The sequence below is a fragment of the Chelonoidis abingdonii genome, chromosome 2, assembly GCF_003597395.2.
Source record: "Chelonoidis abingdonii isolate Lonesome George chromosome 2, CheloAbing_2.0, whole genome shotgun sequence".
NCBI lineage: Eukaryota > Metazoa > Chordata > Testudines > Testudinidae > Chelonoidis > Chelonoidis abingdonii.
Genome location: NC_133770.1, coordinates 97,245,589 through 97,272,568, shown reverse-complemented (window position 1 = coordinate 97,272,568; position 26,980 = coordinate 97,245,589). Strand labels below are relative to the sequence as shown.

The 26,980-nt window shown below is 43.3% G+C and overlaps 1 protein-coding gene across 4 annotated transcripts in view; it reads left to right on the top strand.

Annotated features, from left to right (window-relative positions):
* VPS41 (VPS41 subunit of HOPS complex) overlaps positions 1-26,980 on the top strand; it is a 172,026-nt gene that overhangs the window by 106,753 nt on the left and 38,293 nt on the right. For 3 of the 4 annotated variants that reach the window (XM_032797067.2, XM_032797066.2, XM_032797070.2), the window contains 10 exons: positions 929-1,044; positions 2,666-2,722; positions 4,996-5,057; positions 6,077-6,158; positions 17,640-17,732; positions 19,101-19,228; positions 20,143-20,287; positions 23,248-23,289; positions 23,424-23,474; positions 24,798-24,935. In XM_032797067.2, the coding sequence (XP_032652958.1) occupies positions 929-1,044; positions 2,666-2,722; positions 4,996-5,057; positions 6,077-6,158; positions 17,640-17,732; positions 19,101-19,228; positions 20,143-20,287; positions 23,248-23,289; positions 23,424-23,474; positions 24,798-24,935 (914 nt within the window). Of the gene's footprint in view, positions 1-928; positions 1,045-2,665; positions 2,723-4,995; positions 5,058-6,076; positions 6,159-17,639; positions 17,733-19,100; positions 19,229-20,142; positions 20,288-23,247; positions 23,290-23,423; positions 23,475-24,797; positions 24,936-25,865; positions 26,145-26,980 lie in introns of those variants that run through there. The other variant, XM_032797072.2, reaches the window with a different exon arrangement.

The window sequence follows — 26,980 nt, the reverse complement described above, 5'->3', positions numbered from 1 at the left end:
CCAGGCAGGTACGTTATATGCTAAATGGCCGAATTCAAACAGACTCTCTTTGGTAATTAAACGGGATTTAAGGAGCAGAAGACAGCTAGTGGTGAGTTTCCGTGATAGACTTATCGCTTCCAGTCCAAGTGACATTATAGATTAAGCCCAAAAACCGCAACTCTAGGGATAGAAGGATATGAGAAGCTGGAGAAGACCAGAGCCTGAGTAAGAGGAACTAGAGTAGGTGTTGATGGAAGTGAAGGCCAAGTTTGGTTTCCCCATGGTGGGCTGGAGCACTCGGGGCTGGTTGACTTCCTAAGGTCCGAGGTGAGTTCGGCTCAAACAGATCCCAGGAACAACAGATCAAGGCGCTCTCTTCCTCTGTCCAGAAGAGTGCAGTGCTAGGAACAGCTAAGATACTGCGCAGAACCCTCAAACTCCCAGGCCTCTGGTAGAGGACCCAAGGTTGAGGAAGACACATACCACCCATAGGGGTGAGAGGGGAATTTTTTTTATATATATATATATATATATAATCCTTAAATTACAGCATTGCAAATGCATTACTGTAATGATGTACCAAGTCCCCCGGGGTTATGGCATCTATCACTTATGCTTTTGATGGCCTTGACTTTGATGGGGAAGGTGGGTTTATTGCAGACTAAGTCGTATAATAGTCCTCTGACAGTATAACTCTGTGTTCTAAACCATCATAACATTTATACATAAAGGATGAATCAGAATTTTCAATAAGCTGTGGTGAGTTTTGAAAGCTGTTTTGCTGTTTAAATCAGTTTTAATTTATTGGAGCATACAGCACCCAAAATCGTCATATTCTTGCTATGTTGGTTGCATCTCTATTCATTTTTTTTCTCCCAAAGATGAACTAAAATGCAAGACTTTTTTCTTTAGGAAAATAAAATAATAAAATGTCATGTGTTTGCAGAGCATTCAGAGGGCGAATCGCTGTTTTACATTATTAGTCCAAGAGATATTGTTGTGGCTAAAGAGCGGGACCAAGATGACCACATTGACTGGCTTCTTGAGAAGAAGAAATACGAAGTAATTTTCATCACATTATCTTTAATTTGTTATGTTTGAAAGTCTTGTTCTCTATAGTAATGTTGCCATCCCATATGACTGGGAAGGCCTTATTTTAACCTTAGTTCCTGATCCTGTAATCACATAAGCATGTGTGTAGCTTTACTCACACATGCCGTTCCATTGTGTAAATCTTTGCAAGACTGGAGCCTAAATGTGTATGATGGAAAGGGTGTGTCTGTGTCCAATTAAAAATGCTTTAGATGTGACTAAAATTAGCAATGCTATTTGGCTTTGAAGAAATGAACTTGGGAATCAGATATTCTTTGTGTGTTGTGGGTCCATCCAAACTGATTCAAGAAAAGAGGTTCACTTTAGTTGCATCAGAAGTCTCCATTCTGAGGCATTAGATATTGAAAGAGGGTTGATATATTAGGGTAACACATACAGCTCCAGCTAAGATGTAGTTTCTTTTATATGTGGCACAGTTTTTAAAGTATTAAATTATTTAGGACCAAATATACAATTTTTGGTGCCTGTAGTAGCCAGACTCTAAAAATTGCTGAACACCAGCAGTGGTAAGTGACTACACTAGGAACTAAGGTGCTCAGCTTCTTTGAAGAAATCTAGTCATTTATTCAGGTGCCTAAATACTGATCTTAGGTGCCTAGTATTGGTTCCAGAATTTGCAGTGGGTCTTTAAGTGGAACTTTGTAGGCAATATTAATACAATACCCAAGTTTTCTGGTTTCTGATTTCCGGTAGTGAATCAGAGGACTATGTAGGCTGTTTAAAGAAATTTGCAAAGGTTAATTTAAATTTACTAATAAGCTGAATGCATGTGTTTTTAAAGTCAAATTCAAAACAGAAGTCTTGGAAAAAAGAACATAGGCCTCATCCCCATTTGGCATGTGTTTCTGTGGTTAACTAAATTGTGATAGCCCTGATGCAGATTATCTTGAAAACCTCCATAGGATTTGTTTCTCCTGAGGAATACATTCGAAATTTGGAATGCAGTTCTGTAGTTATTCAAAACACTGCAGTGGGTCCCACAAGACTCGAGCACTTTTCAAGTGATATCTGTGTGTGTCTTGGTGAAAGCCCTGCTAGGCTAATAATCAGTTACTGGCTTGTGTTGTAATCTAAATTAAGCTTTCACTTTTTTCATTTTGCTTTTAAAAAGCTGTGTCTGTTTCTGCACATTTGAAGCAGTTAAAGAAAGAACTACAAATTAAACAATGAAAAAAACATTCTGACTGGAGAAGGTATTTTGGTTGAGTATAATAAAAACAATTGTATCTTTTCTCAAACAGATTTTTCATATAGGTTTTCTAGTAGAGGATTTTTGTTTGAACATTAACCAATGGTATTGCATTATATATTGTGTCATAGTTTTAAAATTTGATACTAATATACTAATGTGGAGTGAACCCATATGGAAACAAAAGTAGTTTTCTTTTTGGTTGACTGCTTTTGTTTGAGTATGAATTCTAAGCTGTTCATCCAACCATGGCATTAAAAATTCTAGTGCTTCAAACACAAGGCACAATAAAAAGGGTTTGATTTATTCAGTTCTAGAGCTTTCTCTGTAGAAGTTTTGTATATCTGGCTTGTATGTCACTTTTCTGTCATATGAATATAGGAGGCTTTGATGGCCGCTGAGATCAGTCAGAAGACCATAAAAAAACACAGGATTTTGGTAAGTTTAATATCTTCAAAATAAAAATATGTTTTTCTCTTTAGAACACTGCATGGTGCTTTATATTCATCACAGGAATGTTGGTTATTGTATTTGTCTGTCCACATTATTCCAGACAATAGTTATACACTTTCCAACCAATGTTCTGATCCCTGAGGTCAGTCCCAAAGCACAGAATGGAAGCACAAAATGGTGAACTTAAAAATTGTACTACTCTTTTTTTTGTTTTGTTTTTTTACTTGCTGTTGTTTTGGGTAACAACTAATATTATACTACCTGAAAGTCATTAGAGAAAAACTAATTTCTTTTTCAGCTTTACTTTCTGCGTAAGACAATACCTTCTTGGCTAGGATGATCAAAAGGACCTATGGAAGGTGGTAGACATTAAATCCTGTTTAAATTCACTGGGAAATGGGCACTAACTCCCATAAGCTATTTTAAAATCCCTGCCTTTTACATAGTAGTCACTTTTTACTCCTATAAAGTTATTTTCCCTGTGTGTTCTTATACACAGCAATAAGGGGAAATAGCGATATTTTGTAAAATAGGACAATACTATGAATCATCCAAAACCAGTCCAATCAAAAAGTCTTTTTTTTTTAATTGACTTAGAGATTGAGTTGATGACTGACCTTTTAAAAGTGAAATGTGGTATTTAAAGAATAAGCACAAAGCACTGATTGAGATCTTTAATTCATAGTTAAATTGAAAGTGTACCCTGAAATTTACAAATAAATTCACTTTAGAAATAGCCTGAAAGTGTTTTACTTGTCCCAGCTGAATGCAAAAGTCTGTTTTCCCCTTTAAGAGCTGATGGCATCACCAGAATGTAGCAGGCAGGTAGTTCAGTTCCTTGCATACTTTAGTTGCCTGTGGCCTTTTCAGAAGAAATATAGAAACTGGAAAGCAAGTCCTGGCCAGAAAGTAAAAGGGGAAATGCTCTAGTAATATATGGCTTGTAAAATGTGTTAGGTTAGGATGAAATCCAATGAATGCACATGCAGCCGCAGTTATTAGCTTGCTGGGCCTCATCCAGATCCCACTGAAATCAATGGAAGAATTCTAGTTGACTTCACTGGGCTTTGGATCAGGCCCAAAGCAGGTAAAGTTCCATAGGGATTAAGTGGCAAAATTTTTCAGCATACACAGTTAAGCAGGAGTCAGGGTCATGAACAGTAATCTCCTCCCAAGGATTCTATAGGTTGTCATAGTGGCCACACTCCTTCAGCACCACTTACACAGGATGCTAGGGTCACCTGATCTGCATAAGTACAAATCCAATCCCCATACGCTTTTCCCATACTGGCCTCTGTGTGCCACCCCAATCTAAGCACAACTATGGTAGAATCCCTTACATAGTTCCTTCACTAGTTAGAACCCTCAGCCCCTTTCCGTATTATTGCCTGACATAAATTGTTCAGCGAGCCTTGTATGTAGTCCCATCAGCTTCACCTGTGTAAAGCTCTGATGATATCATCTCTGAGCACTGATGTGATCACATCTGATAATAAATGGATGCTTTTTTTTAATGGCCAAAGTACCAAGTAGTGTCTCAATTGAGGCACAGCAGATAATTGACAGCTGACTAATGGCGTAAACTCTTGAGATAGGATTTATTATGTAAATGCAGACAGATCTCTAAAGTAGCTTGAATAGCACTGGCGTGATTTAGTGCTTTTTAGATAATAAAGCCTGTAACCTAGTTTCCTTTCCCTACTTCTTTGTAATAAAATGAAGAGCTTGTTAAATTATCAGTAATTCCTCTACTTTATGGAGCATTGCTTGGAGTTATGTTCTCGGCAGATGCACTGCTTTTCTCTTCTTCCATACACCAACCCTTTCTTTTTGTTGATGCAGCAAGTGTCCCGTGTCAGGGTCAACATTTTATCATCCTTGATCTAAGTGACTCAACTGTTGAATGTCTACATATGCATTTTGAGCCCCACTCAAGACTCGGGAAATAGTATATTCAACTCAGGATTAGAGAAGTCATGAGAAATTATTTAAGAGAGTCATGAGTTCAAGAGATGAGATTTTAAAGGGAGCTTTTCAATGTAATTTATGTACAGGTGCTTATTTCTAAGTGGGAACAGGGGCTTAGGAGGAGATATCCCTGAGAAATAAGCACTGATGATTGACCTAACAAGCCACTGAATGTAAACAGAGCTGAAAGGTTTATTACAGCAGTTAAACACTTGATTCTTTAAGAATGTTTGACTCTGGAACTTTTATAGCTAGTTTGTCACATTTTTACATTTTTCTCTTTATTTTAGGACATAGGCTTAGCCTATATAAATCATCTAGTGGAGAAAGGAGAGTATGACTTGGCTGCCAGGTAATATATTTAGGAATGTCTTTGCTGAGCTTATGATTATGTATAATGCATATGTGAAATAGATAAAGCAATCCTTGATTCATAGGAATCCCGTGATATTTGTTTTACCCTTGTCCTTTAATTTATATGGATAGAAACAACTGCGAGTTTACTACTTTGATTTGTATCTTTCTAGTCACATAAATCATTTTAGCTGTTAGAAATATAATACACATATTTTAAGAATGGGATTTAATTCTTCTAGACCACATTATATCTTTGCTATTTAAACTATCATTTGAATCCACTTGATTTGTATTACAGACTTATCAGTGTTCAGTATTGTTACATGCTCAGAAAATAATTCACAATAATAATTATACTTTACACTTCATTTAAACTGAAAGTTTCAGATCTGGCTACTTGAAGTGAAGTGCCTAAATCCCTATGTAAGCACTTAAAAAACAATTCTGCTTTTTAGAACTGCTGAAGACCAGAAAACTCCATTGAAATGAATTGAAGCTGCAATTGCTCAGAATCTCTACTAATTGGGAACTTACCTGTAGATGGGCTGATAACTGTAGCAATCTGTGTAACTGATGAAGTTTTCTTCATGCTCATAGGAGACCACAAACAGCAGATTTGTTACCTGTGTTGATGACACCCAAATAATGGAATACAGTAGTAGAATGTTCTTGAGGTTTTTTCGATTATCTAGGGAATAAAGTTCAGGTCCTGGATCAGCAGTGGCTGGCACCAGAGCTGAGATGACACATTTTGCTGCTGGAAAAGAGGGTGTGAATACCACTCCTGTTACTCTCCTGACCCTTTCTAGATGCTGAAGGAGTGGTGTTGATATGCTCTGAAGAAAGCGGTGTTCAGAACACCTTATTTGAATAATGACTGCTAAAACACAGGGCCTTGAAAGGTGCCTGGTTGGAGGGTGGAGGGAGTAGAGGAAACATAGCCAACACAGTCATGTTTTTTGTTCCTCCCTACATGTAACTTTTTATTTGTAATTGCTGTCATTTTTCCCTCAGAAAATGTCAGAAAATACTTGGAAAAAGCACAGAACTCTGGGAATTTGAAGTTTATAAGTTTAAAGAAATAGGGCAACTTAAGGTAGGTTAACTCATGTTTCTTAACTGATATGTTTGGTCTGACCCATGTTTATTCTATGGTGGCTGAAGTTGACCAAACACATGTGATATCCACTGAGCCAAAATTTTATGTATGTATCTAATATGCAAGTATGCACACCCAAGATGCTGTGGCCTGCTGCAAATTGGTTCTTAAAGTCAAAATGTAATCTATGAACAGCAGGACAGCAGTTGTATGGTTCTCATACAGGTTAATACGTATCTGTGAAGTAGTGTTTGAAGTGTAGCACAATTATGTACCTACCAACATATTTTTTAACCCACATAAAGGAGTATTTCTTTATGGAGGGTGGGATTTTCATATGTACCCAAGGTTGGTTATTCCCATTGATTTTCAAACACCCTTAAGGACCTTTTGAAAATCCATAGTAAAATTCCTTTGCCGGTTTACCATCGCTTCACAAAATTCTGAGCCCCCTCTGTTGAGAGGATTTTTCCTTGCAGCACTAAAGAATAATTAAGTTGTAAAGTGACAGATTTCCCCTCTATTGGACTTTGAAAACAGTAGGGGGAGGAGGAGCATTCTGTCCCTACTTGTATCTTGCGAGTACTAGCATAGCAAACTATTGTAAGAGTATACGTTCTCTGTAAGATTCTCAGTTCATAAATTGCCCACAACATTAGGCTGAAATGCAGTCACTCCCAAATGAGTAGAAAACATTATGCACACTCCCTTTGATAACACATAAACACTTATTTCTGAATTTTATGTCTTCCTATTCAAGCTCGATGAGCCAAAAAGGACATATTAAGATCTCTCAGCATGCAGTTCTTTGCTGGTTTTGAGCTTTTTAGTTCTGTTCAAAGAATGAAGGTGTTTCAACATTTCAGTTTTTAGAAATGTTTGAGGTTTTTTTTTGGTAGAGTCATACTAGTAAGAGAACAGCACCGTTTTTGTGAGTTCTTAGTGGTTTGTTGCACATTGCCACATTGGAAGATGAAATCTCATGTTTGTCCCTCTTTATTTCAATCCAGTAAGGGACCTGAGCGCATGTACAGGTGATATGCTGTGTCTCTCCCCCTCCTCCCTCCAGTTTGATTTTTTTTTTTTTTTTTAAGGGGAGAGAGGACATGAATGTCTAGAGTGGATGTTTTCTTGTCTCCACTTATGTCATCCAGCAGACTGTAAAATATAAAAATATTTGCAGGTTTGCTGCAAAAACCTCTTTGTTAAATTACTGCCTTTCTAAACTGTTGGCTGTTTTCACCCTTCTGAAAGCAGACTGTAGAAAAACATAAACTGTAATAGGTTACATTATTTGACTTCAAGCTGCAGTTCCAGCATATTCTTTTTTTCATTTCCCATTACAATTGTATATGGTCTTCCTCAGGTTTTTATGGTACCTGACTGCTACAAAAGGTTAATGAAGTCAGGCCAGTCCTAACTGGACTGTTTCATGAAATGGGTTTTGAATTCTCTTGTGTCTCATTGAAATATTTGTCTATTAATTTCAGTCAAGACTTATGTATTGTAATCAATACCTGTTGAATAAAATAGCTGATCCAAAATGTAACTATTTCTAATGTATTTTGGGGCATTATGCTTACAGGTTGAGACAAAGGTGCTTTGCAACACTAAATGGGGAATTAAATCATCTTAGCTGTTGAGTTCTGAGCTCTGAAATATATACATGGTCTACTATCATGATATAATTACTAATTTAAAAAGGGGTATCTTTTTAAAAAATAAAATGCTTCCATATGTAAGGTGCTATCTGAAGTATAAGAAACATTCCAAATTAATGTCATGTGCAAATGAGCAAAGTGGTAGTGTAACTAAGATTCTTCTTCGAGTGGTTGTTCATGTCCATTTAAAGTAGGTGTGTGCAAGCTGCGTGCACGCCAGCCAGAAGATTTTCCCCTAGCAGCGTCTGTAGGGTCGGCCCTGGCGCCCCCTGGAGTGGCACCACTACAGCACCCTATAAAGGGGCCCACCGACCCTCCACCCCCTCAGTTTCTTCTTACCGTTGGTGACGGCTAGCCTGAACTTCTCTTGCGCATAGCAAGTTAGCAGTGTCCTATCCTTGTGTATATAGTAACATTATAGTTAGTTTACTTAGGTCATTGTATATAGTTCTTAGTAGTTGGGGGGTCCCCCCCGAAGTTTCATTGCCCGCTGGGGCATGCCCAGGTCCCCCGGGTTTAAACTCTGCAAGGACTGTGGGAAATTCATGCCTAAGAGTGACCCGCACTCGGCTTGTTTGAGGTGCCTCGGAGAGAGCCACCAAGAGAACCGGTGCTCTATCTGCAGAGGCTTCCGCCCGAGAACTCTCAAAGACAGAGCTCAAAGACTTAGAGTCCTCCTGATGGAGGCTGCCCTGCGGCCACTCTCAGACCCAAAACTGGCCGAGGCGGTGCCAGCACATCTTTCTCGGTGCGGAGTGCCCCGGCACCGGCATCAGGACTTAGGGTCCAGCCCAAGTTGTCTAAAACCTGTCACCGGACGGAGTCAGGTCATAGGAAGTCGGCCTCAGTGCGGCACCGCTCACTGTCACCGGTGCCCGCTAAGAAGAGAAAGCCGGTGAGGGAACGGTCACCCCACCAGGACTCGAGGCCGACGCCGTCCGCAGGTGCAAGCAGACAGGCTGGGCTACAGCCCTTGGCTGCTCCATCGACTCTCGCACTGCAGAGAGGGCGATTGAATCCGGACTGGCCTAGATTCCTGGACCTCAGCAGAGACTTGCGCCTCCCTTTGACACCGGAGGCGTTCGAGGTGGCCTCAGACTTGATGGGACTCCTGGCGCCGGCCACCCCCCACCGTAGGGAGTTGCCTACCGTGGCCCATTCCCCAGTACAATCGAGGGGCAAGCCGGCCATGCTGTCGCCTCCCTCCCTGCACCGCGCCGCTAAGGTGGCACCGAACCAGATAAGGGGCTCCCCACTGCTTCAGCACTGCTCTACAACGGCACCGGGTGCTGCTCCCCCCAGGTCCTCGTACTCAGAGACTTCAGATTCAGAGGCAGACTCCTACCGCTCCAGCCGGTCACGAAGCAGGAGATCGGTTTCAGGGGTGAGCCACCAGATTACCGACAGTGGCAGCAGCAATGGCATCCGCCCTCACAGTGGCTGTTTTGGACCCCCTGGGCCTACTACCAGTCGGTATGCCAGGCGTTTGGTCCTCGATCAGGGTCGGCGTTGGTCTCCTTGGCGTCGGTGGCCCCGGCGCAGCTGCCTCCTCCACCGACATCAGGCAGAGGTGTGGCATATCCAAGTTCAGCACCCCCTATTCGGACAGCGGCTATAGTTCAGGCTCAGCAGGCACCGCCTGATACGCCAAGCCGCTCACTGGCGACCCCAGTACCGGTCGCGGTGTCGCGTTTAGAATCGGAACTGGCCGCGCAACCACAGTGCTGTGTGCCGCAGGACCCCGAAGGACTGCATGCACCAGAGGAAGGTCCGATCCATGTAATTCCCTCGTCTTCCTCCCCGGACAAAGCAGTCTCAGGCATGGCTGCGGCACTGGCCCCGGAAGACACCCGAATCCTCCAACAACTGCTCCGGCTCAGAGCCTCGCAATTCAAGCTGAGGAAATCGAGGTGGACGCGAACCCTGTAGTAGACATCCTGGCTCCCTCAGAGCCATCCAGGGTGGCTCTCCCGGGTGGCTCTCCCACTGATAAAGACCATAGTGGATAAGTCCCACACCTTATGGTAAATGCCAGCCTCACTGGCCCCTACTGCCAAGAGAATGGAGTGGTGCTATTTCGTCCCCTCTAAAGGGCACGAACTCTTGTACATCCACACCCTCCCATCCCCGGACTCCCTGGTGGTGGATGCGGCCAACCAACGGGAGTGTCGGGTTTCAGGGGTCAACACCAAAGAGCAGGGACGCTAAAAGACTCAACCTCTTTGGCAGAAAAGTGTACTCTACAGCAGGCCTGCGACTCCGCATTGCCAACCAACAGTCAGTTGTAAGCCGATATGGTCATAACACATGTTCAGCCATGTCGAAGTTTACGGAGCTCCTTTCCCAGGACTCGAGGTCAGAGTTTTTGGCCCTGGTGGAGGAGAGGAAGCTGATCTCCCGAGCCTCTCTCCAGGCCACCCTAGATACGGCGGACTCCGCCTCACACACCCTGGCCACAGGCCTGATCATGCAGCGGGGAGCCTGGCTCCAGGTCTCGGGCCTGCTCTATGAGGTCCAGCAGACCATTCAAGACCTCCTCTTCAAGGGGCAGATGTTGTTTTCAGAAAAGATGGACAAGCGTCTGGATAGCCTAAAGGACTTGTGGGCCACGCTTCGCTCACTGCGCTTGCATACCCCTGCGACCCAGCGCAGGCAGTTTTGGCTGCAGACGGCCCCACGCCACTACCAGCCTCAGACTCGCCACGAGCTGGGGCGCAGGTGGGGCAAAAGTGGCAGGAGGCGTCACCAACGCCACCCCTCCAGCCAGCCGGCCAGTCAGTCAGGACCACCATCGGGGCCTAGACCCCCTATTTGATGGTACGGTCGAGGGCGACCTACCTGTCGAGACTCTGGATCCTTCTACCCCTACCTTTGGGTCACGTCTGTCCCCTTTATACCGTGCTTGGTCCAAAATCACGTCGGACAGCTGGGTGCTCCTCACAGTAGAGAGGGGATATTCTATCCAGTTCTCCTCCGTCCTGCCCCACCAGTCCTCCTCCCCCGTCCCTCTTCAGGGACCCATCTCACGAGCAACTTCTAAGTCAAGAAGTGAAGTCCCTCATGGAGGCAGGGGTGGTGGAGGAAGTCCCTCAGGAGCTCAGGGGCAAAGGCTTCTACTCCAGTATTTCCTAATACTGAAGGCGAAAGTGGGCCTGAGACCCATCCTAGACTTGCGGCGGCTGAACAAATTTGTACGAAAGCCCATGTTCCGCATGGTCTTCCTGTCCTCGATTATTCCCTCCCTGGATCCAGGAGATTGGTATGCTGCCCTCGACTTAATGGACGCTTATTTCCACATTGCCATAATTCCCCGACACCGTTGGTACCTCAGGTTTGTTGTGGCCAATGCCCATCTGCAGTTCACGGTGCTCCCGTTTGGTCTGTCAGCTGCTCCAAGGGTCTTCACGAAGTGCATGGCAGTCGTGGCAGCCTTCCTACGCAGGCGAGGCATCCAGGTATTCCCCTTCCTGGACAACTGGCCCATAAAGGGCTGCTCCAAGGAGCAGGTGGAGATCCAGGTGTTGTTCATCAGGCAGACCTTTCTCAATCTCTGCCTACTCTTGAATGAAGCCAAGTCCACCCTGTCTCTGACGCAACGAATAGAGTTCATAGGAGCAGTTCTGGACTCCACCCACGACAGAGCATACCTGCCGGAATCCAGGTTCCGTATGATTTCTGAGCTCATCCTCAGACTGCACCGTGCCCCAATTACCACGGCACGAGTCTGCCTCCGGCTGTTGGGTCACGTGGCGGCGTGCACCTATGTGGTAAACCATGCCAGACTCCGGCTTTGCCCGCTACAGTCCTGGTTAGCGACAGTATATCGCCCGGCCAGGGACCGCTTGGACTCAGTGGTGTCCATTCCCCACTTGGTGCTAAGCTCGCTGCGGTGATGGCTCAACCCGCAGAAAGTGTGCATGGGTGTCCCCTTTGCTGCCCTCAATCCTCCCTCTCCTGGTAACGGATGCCTCGGATCGGGGTTGGGGAGCGCACCTGGGACACCTCAGGACTCAGGGCTTGTGGTTGCCGGAGGACCTCAAGTTGCATATCAATGTTAGGGAACTGAGAGCAGTTCGCCTGGCTTGTTTGACCTTCCGGTCCCACCTGGCTGGCAGATGTGTTTCAGTCCTCTTGGACAACACGTCGGCAGTCTTTTATATCAAGAAACAGGAGGATTTACTCTCCTCTCCCCTGTGCAGGGAAGCCCTCGCGCTGTGGGATTTCTGCATCCACAGTGTGACCCACCTGACAGTGTTCTACCTTCCGGGGGAGCAGAACGGTTTGGTGGACACCCTCAGCCGCTCGTTCCGGGGTCACGAGTGGTCCCTCCGATGGGACATGGTATGTTCAATTTTCCAGCTCTGGGTCTTTCCCCGGTTAGACCTGTTCACTTCGACGGAAGAAGAAAGTGCCAACGGTTCTGCTCCTTCTTGGGCCACAGTCAGGGGTTTCTGTCGGACGCCTTCCTATAGTCTTGGGGGGTCGGTCTGCTCTGCACCTTTCCTCCGATCCCCCTGATACACAGGGTGATTTTGAAGATTCACAGGGACCACGCACGGGTAATCGTGATAGCTCCGGCGTGGCTGCGCCAACATTGGTACATGGCAGTCCTGCACGTGTCCGTTCAGGCGCCCCTGACGCTGCCCCTGCTCCCGAACCTGATCATGCAGGACCATGGCTCCCTCCGCCACCCAAACCTGGAGTCCCTTCACCTCACAGCATGGATGCTCCATGGCTGAACCCGGTGGAGATGCAGTGCTCCCCAGCAGGTCAGACAAGTGCTGCTCGGTAGTAGGAAACGGTCAACTAGGGCCACCTACCTGGCCAAATGGAAGCACTTCTGCATATGGTCAGGTCAACGAGGCCACAATCCTCTGGGGGTCCCAATCCCCATTGTCCTAGACTATTTGCTCCACCTCAGACAACTGGACCTCTCCCTCTCTTCAATTCATGTTCATTTGGCGGCCATCTCGGCTTTCTATCTGAGAGAAGGGGGTACTGCGGTGTTTGTGAACCTGCTGGTCGAGCGTTTCCTCAAAGGTATAGACAGGTTATTTCTGCATGTTCGTCAGCCGGCCCCTGCTTGGGATCTGAATCTGGTTCTCTCTACCCTCTCGGGACCTCCCTTTGAGCCTCTGGCTTCGTGCTCTCTGTTGTACTTGTAATATAAGACCGCCTTCCTGGTGGCGATCACCTCGACCAGGAGGGTGTCGGAGTTCAGGGTGTTAACATCCGAGCCCCCGTATACTGCCTTCTATAAGGACAAGGTCCAACTTACACCTCACCCGGCTTTCCTACCCAAGGTCGTCTCACAGTTCCACATGGGTCAAGATATTTTTCTCCCTGTGTTTTATCCCAAACCACACTCTTCTGATGAGGAGCGGAGGTTACATTCCCTGGATGTCCGCAGGGCTTTGGCTTTTTACATTGAGCATACCAAACCGTTCAGATGCTCAACTCATCTCTTTATCGCAGTGGCAGATAGGATGAAGGGGCTCCCGGTCTCCTCTCAGCGAATCTCTTCATGGATCTTGCCCTGCATCCGAGAATGCTACCGCATAGCTAAGACCCCTGTCCCTCCGGTCATGGCCCACTCCACTAGGTCACAGGCCTCGTCTGCGGCGTTCCTGGCTCAGATCCCGACTCGGGAGATTTGTAGAGTGGCCACGTGGTCCTCCATCCACATGTTCTCGTCACACTACGCCATCACGCACCAGGCTAGGGATGATGCAGCCTTCGGTCGTACAGTACTTGGTCAGCAGTGATCTCCGACCCCGCCACCTAAGGTTAGGCTTGTGAGTCACCTACTTTAAATGGACATGAACAACCATTCGAAGAAGAAAAAATGGTTACCCACCTTTTAGTAACTGTTGTTCTTCAAGATGTGTTGTTCATGTCCATTCCAATACCCACCCTCCTGCCCCTTTGTCGGAGTACCGGCAAGAGGGAACTGAGGGGGTGGAAGGTCGGCGGGCCCCTTTATAGGGCACCGTAGTGGCACCACTCCAGGGGGCACCAGGGCCGACCCTACGGACACTGCTAGGGGAAAATCTTCCGGCTGGCGTGCATGCGGCACGCACACACCTACTTTGAATGGACATGAACAACACATCTTGAAGAACAACAGTTACTAAAAGGTGGGTAACCATTTTTTCCAGGATTCCGAAACAGTGAAAGGGCTATAGATACAAATCCTGTAGTATTGAAGTCAGGCATTTTGCTGGGGCTAAGGCCCCTAGTTCACAAGCCAATCAACTTCTAATGGAGTCCTGGGAAAGCATCCTTAATGTTTTAGCTGACAATCTGTTTAGGTAACAGCTGATGCTGTTGTCCAGGCAATTGAGCTGATCCCAAGGGGCTTTAAGAATTTGCAGGACTGGCCTCCATATGCTGATTTGCTCATTGTACCTTTTTGGTGATGTCATGGCCGTATACTGACTTTTAAAAGAGGGAATAAGGGGAGGAAGAATGTTTCTGTGTATTTCCCCCTTTTGCAAACTCCATTTCTGTAATGGGTCAAATGGTGCAGGACTTAGCTACTAAGACATCCAAGTTGCTTGGTCTCTTTTTTTTTTTTTTTTTTTAATCCTGCCATCCCCAAGTCCTTTACTTCCCCCCAAATTCCCCACCTCAACTAGGGATCTTAAACAAATCAAAACAAAATAATGACATTAGGGACTTTAACTTAGCCTTTAGTTCAGCTTCTTAAGTGCATTTTAAAGCAACTCAGCTGCTTCTTTATCCCTGTTGGGTGCTGAGGCGAAACTGCAGGAGGAAGCAGCATTTTCCATTTGAAGCCCCTCCGATAACAATGGGACTTCAAAGGGAAAAGTACTGCTCTAGTGCTGTGTCCGTGCTGCAGGGAGAAAGAAGTGGCTGGGCTGCTTTGCACTGAGGCTGTATTTAGGAATCTAAGGATTGTATTGAGATGTAGATCAGTTATTTTTGTTTTTAAGAGCCCTTGTTTAGGAGGCAGCTGCGGGGTAGAGAAGAACAGATTAGAAGTATGAGAAGCGCAGTTAAAATCGCCTCTCCCCTCCCAGTCCTCACCCCGAGTACACCTGCTTTGTCATGCTACGTCCAGATCCCTTTTCTGTTACAAAAGGTCTCTGTAGGAGTATTGGGGCTTGCCTGTGTAGGGCAGCTTGCAGGATGGGAGCCCAATTTGTTATAGTTAACATTTCCAATGTAGATTTTCCAAAAGAAAGTGGGAGCTCCCAGTGGCCACTGAGAAACAAAGGTCATCTAGAACAGTGGTTCTCAACCAGGAGTCCGGGCCCACTGGGGACTGCAAGCTGGTTTCAGGGAGTCCGCCATGCAGGACCGGTATTAGACTTGCTGGGATCCAGGGCAGGAAGATGAAGCACTGCTGTATGGAGTTGAAGCCCAGGTCCCCGAGTCCTGCCACTTGGGCTAACCCCGAAGGCTAAGCAAGGAAACTTTGCAGGGTGCCCTGATTGCTAGTGCATCGTACAAAGGCACCGGTTCCCGGCCAGTGGCAGTGCGGAGCCGGTACAGTGCACAGAGCCCCATGGCCCCCCTGCCTAGGAGCCGGACCTACTGCTGGCCAATTCCAGGGCGCAGCACAGTGTCAGAAAAGGTAGGGACTAGCCTGCCTTAGCTGGAAAGCACCGCCAATCGGACTTTTAACAGCCCGGTCACAGTGCTGACCAAAGCCACCGTGACCCAGTGCTTTACATTCTGTGACCCAATACTGTGTCGCAACCCACAGTTTGAAAACTACTGCTATAATAGACCCCTGATTTCTGGCTGAGTTTCTGAAGTCCTCAAATAATGATTTAGAGACTTTAAGTTACAGAGTATCCACCATTTACACTTAAACTTGCAAGTGACTTGTGCCTCATACTGGAGGGGAAGGAAAAAATCCTCAGGGTTTCTGCCAATCTGACAGATGGAAAATTCCATCCTGACCCCAAATATGGTGATCAGACCCTGAGCATGTGGGAAAGACTCACACCTAGGAATTATCTGTGGTAACTCAGAGCCACCCCCATCAAGTGTCCCCTCAACTCAAAATAAGCATTAGTGCTGTTTGGAGAACTGCAACAAAAATTAAGTTTTGATGAAATATGGCAATCAAAAAATGTGCCTGGTTTGTGGTGTGTCCCATTTTCTGACCTGTACCTAAGCAGATGTTTTAGCAGGTTGTAAGTGAACTTTTCTGGTGACTTGAAGGTATTTCAGCCATGTACCTCACAGTCACAACGCATCTAAAGTGTGCACTGATAATCTGCTAATGTAAACCCTATTGCTATAATAATATCACTTTATGTTTTGATAGAACTGTATTGCATAATAATATGCTGTGCTATAATTACATGACGTGAACTGATTTCATCCCTGGAACATGCTCCTGTCTCTTAATTGTTGGGATCTAATTTCTTAAGTACCTTTTGTAGGACATCAGATTGAACCCTTCTATTCAGTCAGTGGTTCCCAAACTGGGGTTCGTGAAATGTTACAAGAGGTTCTTGGGGAAAAAATTCCCTAATGGCAGACAGAGCTGATCCTGGGCAGCATGGGGCCAGCAGCCCAGAGCCCCTGGACTTCCAAGAGCTAAGCAGATCAAAGCAAGCATATCTATCACACTGAGGAGATTTAAACTTCAAGACTCCTTATAAGAAATGGAAAGGGAGGTGAATATTTTTTGCTGTTTTTAAAATTAAATAGGCAGCTAGTATTGTTTTTAAACTTATTATGAAGAACAAGTTTAAGCTTTGTTGTAATGTGTGTTGTTTGCCTGGACTGCTCAAGCTCTGAATGCTTGCGTAGGAGGAACTCTTTGAGTTGGTTTCTTAAATACCTTTATGCTGTTTCACATCTGATACTCCTTGATGAAGCATAGAAGTCTTGTCTTGTAATAGGCTTATTCAAAGTGATACAAAAGTGAGATCTTGTAAGAGCGTTGCCATTTTCATAATGTAATAAAAATACTGTAATGATAAATAATAATAATTAGTAGTGTGTAATAAGCATATCATAAAAACAAATGTTATATTTCCAAGATCACTGTTCTTATAATTTATACTCAGGTAAAGTAAAAAATCACCTGGAAATATTCATTTTTAGAGGGGGGTTCATGAGACTTGACATTTTAGTGAAAGAAGTTCACAGGTTGTTAAAGTTTGGGAACCAGTGTATTCAGTGTTTGATGGAAAGACCATTTTTGAAATTATAACTTAGTTTTGCAAGTTGTTCAGTGGTTGTTTTTACTTATTCCCATCTTAAGCTTTGTTTGGACAGGTGAGATGATACCTTGAAAAGTAAGTTTACTTTATTGTGCCAGATGAGTGCTTTAATACCTTTTCAGTAAATGTGGTAGCACATTCAGCCAAGTAGATTTTCCTGAGGTGCTAACTCCTAACTTGAACGTATAGGATTTTCCTTTCAAATGGCAGAAGCCAATGAGGTTTGACTAAATGGCTTGTGTACCCAAAAGTTGTAAAACAATACAGAAATAATCCTCAGTACTAACTCAACAATTAGATGCATCTGTGACACACTGCCCCATTGCAACATGAAGAAAAGCTTAGTGACACGGGGGCAGATTTCCAATCTCACCTACATCTTTTTCTCATGAAAATTCTTTCAAGTGAGTAATGGAACTCAGGTTGGGACTATTTTAAGGTAAACTACTTAACATCTGAATTTACAGTACTTTTAATGTTTACGAAGGGGTATTCTTGCTTTTATACTTCAAATTATTGGGAAAGAATTCGTTTTTGTGAATTCTGTCTGAGGATATTTAAGCACAATAATTTATTTTAACCCCATGCTATTCTGTTTCCCCCTGTAGGCAATTAGCCGTTATTTGCCAAGACGGGATCCAATTCTGAAGCCTCTCATCTATGAAATGGTCCTGCATGAATTTTTGGAGAGTGACTATGAGGTACTGTGTTCCGACACATCCACGTGTAATAGTCTTTACTAGAATATCATTAAAGAGCAATTTAGAAAATTGGTAGCAAACTCTGCAGTAGTCAGATAGCTCACTGATGCTAGATCTAACCACAAAGGAAAAATGAAAGCCAATAATGTTTGCAATAAACATTGCAATACTTATCAGTGCACTTGTTTAGAGACCCAAGTGTTGAGTCTGGTTAATAATAATGATTATTATTCATTTGTTTAACAACACAAAAGTATGCTAGGTGCCTTACAAAACATGTAGATTCCAAAAGAGGTTACTGTCTAACTAATGGCATGATATGATTTATGAAGACAAAAAAACCCAAAGGTGATGGAAAAGGGTGAATGGAGGGTAAGGTAAGGATGCTAAATGGCCAACAGATTGTGATTTGTGTATTCTGGAAGTAACCAGAATCTCTCTTCAGTCTCAGTCCAGGTAGTTTGGTGATTCTGAAATGTAGCAATTTAACTACAGCCAATTATTTAAAATGGTATTAGTAATGACAGTATTCTATCTTAGGGCTGGAACTTGAGAGGTGCTGACTGTCTTCAACTGAGGGCACTCAGCCCCTCACAGGAGTCACTCAGTACCTCATAAGATCAGACCCTTGCATCCCAATCCGGCTACTTACTTATGCAGTGTAGAGTGCTATGACCATGCAGAGTCCCATTAACCGGAGAGGGCTCTATGACGAAACAGCAATCCACTTGTGTGTAACAAGTTGTGGGATAGAGACCTTGCATGGTAAGCTGCCTGGGTCAGGGAATGTTCTACGATGTTGTGTTGGACTACATTTTCAGAAAGCTGCATGTGCACAAATCCCAGTAGATGTGCACATAAATATGCAAATCATTTTTTTCAGTGAATGTTTGTGTACGCTATGGGCCTTAAAAATGAAGGTCTTACCTTTTTTGCATAAAAATGTGGACTGTGTGTCACTGTCAGTAAGAGTATATCTGTGGAAGTCTGACCATTTATCCTTATCTTTTTGGTTATTTCACATTTAAAAGCAATGTTAATTACTTAAATTTATCTGTTTTGTCCAAAGTAAACTGCATCCCAGTACATCATGAGGGATTCTGTTTTGGCATACTGGTGGTGAAACTGTCTGTCGCTCATCCTATGAAGTCTTATATGAATAAAGTTAAATATGTTCACAAGTCTATCCAGGATCAGGGCCTAAAAAAGCAAAACTTGTGCCCTCAATTTCATATTTTTGTGGATGCCCACAAGTGGGTGAAAAATGGCTGGTGCAATTTTAGAAGTCTAGCTAGACTTTGTTGCGCTGAAATATTATTTAGGCAGCTCTTTCTATTTCTGTTAATCAGTGATCACTTCCACTTTTAGGGTTTCGCAATGCTGATAAAAGAGTGGCCTGGAGATCTTTATAACAATGCGATCATAGTTCAAGTAGTAGTGGATCACCTGAAGAAAGATCCACAGAATAGGACCTTGCTCAGAACTCTTGCGGAATTGTGAGTGCATTTTAAACTCCTTTATATAAACCGAACTGTACAAGACCATGTTTATTGAATGGTATGATATATTCTGTTAGTATTTGACTGCCTACCTTGATTGAAATTACCATCATCCATTTTTTGGAATATCAACCGCTTTCTGTTCCAGCTTCTCTACGTAGAGGTATTGATTGCAATCCTTAGCAATTCTTTACTATTTCCTTTTCATTCGATAAAGGGAGTTAAAAATAAAGTTAAGGAATTCTGGTGCAAGATTGAATTTACCAGTTCCTTTGCCAAAACAAACAGCCCCCATCACTCTTTTGTGTTACTGGAGCAAGCATCTTTTGTAACCAGTGTGTATTTCATAAAGAGAGAAAAGCAATGGCATTTCTTTGTCTTCTATTTCAAATGTACTAAATTCTATGTAGACTAGCTTTGAAATGTGTGACTGGAAAATGTTTTAACTTGATCTGGTTTAGTGTTAGGGCTCTGCACTATGTACCCAGTTTCTCTTCCTGGTTAAGAGGTGCTGCATGTTTAGCCTCTGAACAGAGGAACGTATGTCTCTACTGCTCAATGGTGAACCCTCCCAGCCTTTTAAGGAGTAGCACCGATGGCCTCTGCAGTGCGCTCTGTTTAGTTGTCCTTAACCAAAAGGACAGGGCTGTGGTTGTGGGGCTTGGGAATGATGAAACTGGGGGCTTTTCTGGATGGAGGGGAGCAATAGGATGGAACAAAAATCACATCAGGCTACTAGTTTACTAAACTGTTGAGAATCATATTGCCCATGTTTTTTCTCAGTAAATTATTTAAACTATTAATATTTTTGTTCCTCAAAACAAGTAACGTGTCCATTTTCATCCTAGTGCACGATTTTCTTAATTTCAAATGTGGATGGCTTTGTGTGTCATGACTATCATCTATTTCAGATACACCTATGACCAACGCTATGGCAAAGCCCTTGAAATTTACCTAACACTCAGACATAAAGATGTTTTCCAGTTGATCCATAAACATAATCTTTTCAGTTCTATCAGAGACAAAATTGTTCTTCTCATGGATTTTGATTCAGAGGTATGATGATTTTTAATGATACTTTATCTCTTTCTGAGCCATAAATATTTCAGCAAGTCAGAAGTGAATGCCTGTTAAACAGAATGCTATAGAAGTGGTATTGTGTTCTATGGCAAAACGCATTTGGAGGTGACGTGAAGGCACTTACTATATTTGGATCATCTGGAGTCAAGAAAACAAAAATAACATCATACATCCCTGAGAACAAAATCCTTCTCTCAAAATGCCATAGTGGATATTGGCTTCTGCCTTCTGCTTTTCCTTCAGCCACAGATCTCCTGTTAAGCATCACCCAGGACTTTGCTGTAAGACTATTGCTGTGTTTCCAATCAAATTAGGACGGTTAGCGAGCCAAAACGTAATAAACATTTGGGGAAGTGGATTTAACCTCGCACACATTTTGGATAGTCTCGCCACTTTTCTTTGTATGCTGCTGACTAATTTGCTTGCAAAAGTACAAGGTGATCAACCTAATTCCCAACCTAAGTTAGTATTCTTTCCTTGAAATTGGCTAGAATGCAGGCAGATGAACTTTTCTTGGTGAATGAATGAAATGAGCTTTGGGGGATGGAAATTACCCCATCCATGAGCCGAACCTGCAGCCCATCTGCTGTTGCTGCTGTAGCCTTGAGGCAGAAACAGAGACTTTGGTATGCTTGGTATCGTTCTTGGTGTTCTGTCTTTACAAGTATTTAAGTACAGTGGGTCTATGATTTCACTTGAGAGATACAGTAGGTTATGTCTGAAGATCAGGATTTTGACATGAGATTATTTCCTTTGGTGGTGCTGGTGGGGAACAAAAGTGCATCCATTTGGCCACACCCCAGTGTGCTCATGCCTGCCCATATACTGGTCTACATAAAGTTATCATGTTAATTTGTGCCAGGGTTTGCCCGGACTGACGGTTGGCACCTCTTGACTTGGCAGTTCATACCCCCAGCACCCCTGGGTTGGATCAGCCCTAGCACCTAATTGCTTGAGCCCCGGTATCTCTTTCATTATTAATTAAGTACTGCCTGAAGCCCACCTTACTATTGGGGGTTTCTACACTAAAAAGTTCAAAATTCTGCAGATTTTATTTGTCAAAATAATGCAATATAATCACACCAGTTTCAGTTGTTTAAATAACTTACCAAAACTACAATACAGAAAAAAGTCACAATAACTATGCAGCATTTCCTGAATACATGAAAGTTAAGTCACAAAATACTTGGTAACTAATACCCTGCATTCCAGTTATAATCCTGGATTTTCATTTAAATTACATCACAGAAGACCAAACGGGTGGGAGGGGGGGAGGCTAGAATGTCATTTTAAATTGCTCAGACTTTCACACATGAAAGTCATACAGTTTTGCTAATCATTGGACCTAGCTGGGTACTTTGGGAAGTGCTTGGTTCTGATTGTCCTGACATTTTATTGACTGCTTGGTAATGTTTTATTTGCCGTCAAAAGTCTTTTAGTTTTAAAAAATGGGTAGGTAAAAATCTAACCCCATTGTGCCACTTTGGCACAGGAAAAAAAAGTGAGGAAGTGAATAGCTGTTCCTAGCTGATTCCCTTACTGTCATTTATAGGGCTTTACATCACTCTGGCAATGTAGGGGTCTTAAAACTTGTACAGGTTTTTATGCTGCTGGGGAAATTGACTGGGAATGAGAACAGTTAACTAACAATAGAATCATTAACAATGTTACTACGTAGACAGGTATCACAGGACTCTTTGTTGCTTTTTACAGATCCAGACTAACACCGCTACCCCTCTGATACTTGACACTATGTAGACAGGTTTCTCTATTTCTACCTCAGAGAATAAGATCAATTAACCATCAACCACAACTTTAACAAAATGTCGCTTTTGTCTTTTTACGAAAGCTTTTTTCTTTAACTTAAAAACAAACAATTTTCAGTAATACGATACTAATGTTTAATTGTGTTTTTTCAATTCTCAAGAAGTTACATTTTACTAGGCAGGCTGCTACATTTCTGCCTTGGGGACAGAGCCTTGTTCCTGCATAACAAAAAGACCTACCCTCCTCCACGCCCCTTGAGCCACAGTATCAAGAGAGACGGACTCAGGGTATGGCTACGCTGGCACTTTACAATGCTGCAACTTTCGCGCTCAGGGGTGTGAAAAAACAGCCCCCTGAGCGCTGCAAGATACAGCGCTGTAAAGCCTCAGGGTAATCAGTGCGGCCAGCGCTGCACGCTACACCCGTAGAAGATATGGTTTACATGCAGCACTGGGAGAGCTCTCTCTCAGCGCTGGCGCTCCGACCACACACTCACTTCAAAAATTTCAAGTGTAGCCATACCCAGAGTCTCTATTGCGTGTTGGCCAGCCCCGCTCCCTGATGGTGATCAATGTTTCCTCAGCACACCCAGCCCCCCCTCCTCCTGCAGTGATTTGCATCTCTGAAGCCAGTCCAGGCACGCTGGAACAGACGAGCTGCCTAGGCTGGCAGTGAAGGATGTTGTCCCCCCCCCCCCTCCCCCAGATTTCTTTTGGGGTTTTGTGTGCTGGGGGGACACAGAAATATGCAGGTCATTTGCATTCTGCGCCCCTGCATGCCACACTGGGGTGTGGATTTCCTATACATACCTTATCTGTAGCCAACCTGTCCCTTTTTATAGTGTTACTACAATGGTTCTGCTGCAATAGGGCTGCAGTCTTCTGGGGACCATGATGTGGTGGGCGTACTTGACATACATCATGTAATGTTGACTTCCATTGAATGCAGGAGCTTATGAAAAGTATTCTGTGGAATATTTGATAAATTCTAGTTTGAAGTAAGTTAATTTCTCCCTTTAAATATTGACATTTTGCAGACTGCCATCCAAATGAATGCAAATGAAACGTGTGTGTCTACAATATCCAGATAGTCAATAAGAGTCTTTCTGGATATCATATGCTGCTTTTGCATACCCATTCTTAGCTGTGCTCCTTTTACTTCATTTACAGAAAGCGGTGGACATGCTATTGGATAATGAAGATAAAATTTCAGTTGAGTATAAACACTTCACTGGGTTGTCATCAGCTGACTGTCTGCACTACACGTCTTCCTTTCAGTTCTGTAGGTCAGATAACTGTCAGGGTTCCTAACCCATGTGTTTACTATTTTTTTTTTTTTTTTTTAGATTGACAGAGTTGTAGAAGAATTAGAAAACAGACCTGAGTTACAACATGTGGTAAATATTAGTGTTTGCTGTTTATTTTTGAGCTGAATATACTTTCTGCTGGAGCTCTCTTGGCATACTTTTATAAACACAGTTAGCTGTTGATACGCAGATCCATCTCCTACTGCCATAGCAGGGAACAAAGGTACACAACACTGAAGTCTTTTAGCCAGTGATCAGCTACAAGAGTGGATGAGACACAGATTGGCTGCTCTGCCCGTTCTACTTTAACTTTGACCTAAAGACATTTGTAGAATAGTAAAATGACTTTCTTTTTAAATGAATTCTTCTGCCCTCCTGATGCTGTACTGAGGGCCATCATCTATGGTTCTGGACTGTAAAGCAGCCCAGTTGTGCTGTCAGTTACTTTTTCCCTTGCATCCCTCCTCCTGTCCTTACAATAGAAGTGTTGCCCAGCATGATGCTTGCCTTCCAACTAATACAGTGGAATATGAGTGTAATTTACAGATGCATTTCCCTGCTTGATAGAAAAAGTGAACCATTTGGATTTCCAAAGCAATAACTTCCCTAAAGTGTTTGACTTATTTCATGCAGAACTACACCATCAACCTTAAACTGTATTAGGGAGGGAAGCTTGTCCTATTTAGCAACCGTTGCTGCTGTAGATAGGAGGGGGTCAAAGCTTTAACCTGATGGGGTCAACTGAGTTGTATAACGGAGATCTAATTATAGCAGACACATGTATTAAGTGTAGTTTGGTGTCAAAGAGTCTTTAAAGCAAAGAGGATTAACTGCATGCCCAGCAGCTAAGAGGCTGCATCAGTTTCAAAGTATTGTGTCTGCTTCCCTTTGAATAAAAATAACTTTTAAAGTAATCCTCTCATAATTCCTGTTTTCCAGAGGGGAGGAGCTTTACACATTCTACCACGTGCAGTTAATTTATAGTTTGAAATACCTTATTTAATGCTTTACCCATTACATGCATGCTGTATTTTTCATTTGATCTCTCTCACAAAACTTGACCCATGGTCATCCAATCAATTGAGCTTATCTAGAAAAATAAAAAGCTTCCCATAATGTTTTTCTCCTAGGTTTTTGATGAAATAGAAAATGCAATGATTTTATGAATGAAAGAGTGTCATACTGAGTAACAAAGAAATCACCTATCTCAAAGTACTGACAGAAATAGTTACTTAGCAGAGCTGGCCTGGGATACAGCTATAATGGAGGTACTGTAGGAAAAACCTAAAGATTTGTATTCTATAGTCCAATGCACTTCTTGGTTCAGTCTCAAGGAAGTTACTAATAAGGTTGTGGTGAAAGTTTCACGGTGTAGCCATTATTTTATTATATGAATACTTTTTGTTAATGCAGTATTTGCATAAGCTTTTCAAAAGAGACCATCATAAAGGACAGAGGTACCATGAAAAACAGATCAGTCTCTACGCTGAATACGATCGTCCAAACCTCCTGCCGTTTCTCAGAGACAGCACACATTGTCCGCTAGAGACGGTAAGTCAGAGATCTGAGAGATGTCTTTCTTGGCTTGGTATGTCAACCACTTGCTGCATTGCAAGTTTGTTAATGTGTGTGCCACTGCCCTCTACTGGGTCAAAAGAGAACTGCTCAAGATACTGACAGCGAACAGTTTGTTCAGTACTCAAGAAACAGAGGCTTATGTCTTTTTGAAGTAGAAGGTCCTGAGTTCTGTCTTCCATGCTGAATATATATAGTTTAGCTGTTGACCTGTGTACAGTCCTTATGTAGCTCTGACTTGTAGTAAGAAATCAAGAATCGTATTGCAAAGTTTAGGGCTTAGTTTTATTGCTTGAAAGCAGGGCACATACAGCTGTAGTTTCAGTAATTTAGTTGCATGTATTTAGTTAGCTATTATAAATGTGTAAAGATCTATTTAACGTGTATTAGGAAGAGGGGAATGGTATTAATAAACTAAAAGTTCATATCACTGTTTAAATTGAGATCCAGTCTGTGATTTTTCCCTCCCCCACCCCACCCCACCTCTCACAAACACACACACCCAGCCCCAGATTTCACTTCCTGATTGCAGGCTGGTGCCAGAGGGTATTTCTTTGATATCAGTGGCAGCACTCAGAGCAGAGGCAGGGAGAAAACCGACAGTCCCAGCTTAGGACTAAGCGTGGGTTGTATGACTGTCATTAACTGAAGATGGGCAGTGGGAAATGTCATTTGCTTTGAGCTTTAGTTCTCAACTCCCCCAAAAGAGACACAATTGTCCTGTGATCTACCAAACTGCACAGTCCTTTAGCCACAAAGAATTGTGGGAGTTGTCACAGGAAGAAACATTGGAAGGGGGGCAGGGTCTGGAGTGCTGAGAGTGTTGTCTGGTGTTGCTGCAGCATGCCTCACTTAACTTAATCATGCCTCAGTTTTGTGTTTTGTTTTATTCTGTTTTTCCAAAAGGTTCACATGGCCTGTGAGAGCCAATACGGGCTTGTGATTACATCAAGAGAGTGGGAGACAAGAGGTTCTGTTCCCAGATTACTTTGGCCCTGGTTCTGTAAACTCGTGTGCGCACACATAACTTTACACACATCAGAAGTCTCATTTATTTTAATGGGAATTCCTCAAATGAGTAAAGTTGCTCACATGCATACCTGCTTTCAGGATCGGGGCCTTTGTGGCATTAGTTATATCATCTCTTTTCTCTGTGGCTCACTTGGCTGATTTGTAAAATGAGTGCAGTACTTGTCTACTTCATTCGTATACTAGAATCTGAAAGCCCGTGCTATCACAGGATGTAATTGATAATGTCATTTGTAAAAAAGCCAAAAATGGCTAACAACTTAAAAAATTGGATGGTAACAGACCACAAGTCCCAGTGATGATTTAACTTTGGTAATGTACTAAACAAAAAAGAGCTTTCAACCAAGCTCGTAGCTGTTTCCATTGCTTCACACTGATTCAACAGACTGATGTTTTGGGGTTACTGCATGTGCTGATTGTGGTGGTGGTGTGGGTGAGTTGTATTGATTTATGCATGGGTTGTGCTGTGCTAGGAGAGTTGTGTGGATTTGTGCAGATGGCAAATGAAGCGAGGGGGCTGCAGTCAAGGACTGTGTGATTGGGATTACCATATATGCTGATTATGTGGTTGTTGTGTTGATTTGTGTTGGGGAGCTTGTGCTGGTAGATTTGTATTGGTGACGGTTGGGCATATGGGTTAGGTAGTTGGGTCAAGTAATCCATCATCTGTGCACTCTCCCCTATATAACCATGAAATTGTTGCTTGCAGGTTAACTGTGGAGTAAGGGTACGTCTACACTACGGGATTATTCCGATTTTACATAAACCGGTTTTATAAAACAGATTGTATAAAGTCGAGTGCACGTGGCCACACCAAGCACGTTAATTTGGCGGTGTGCGTCCATGGTCCGAGGCTAGCGTAGATTTCCAGAGCGTTGCACTGTGGGTAGCTATTCCGTAGCTATCCCATAGTTCCCGCAGTCTCACCTGCCCCTTAGAATTCTGGGTTGAGAGCCCAGTGGCTGATGGGGAAAAAATCATTGTCGTGGGTG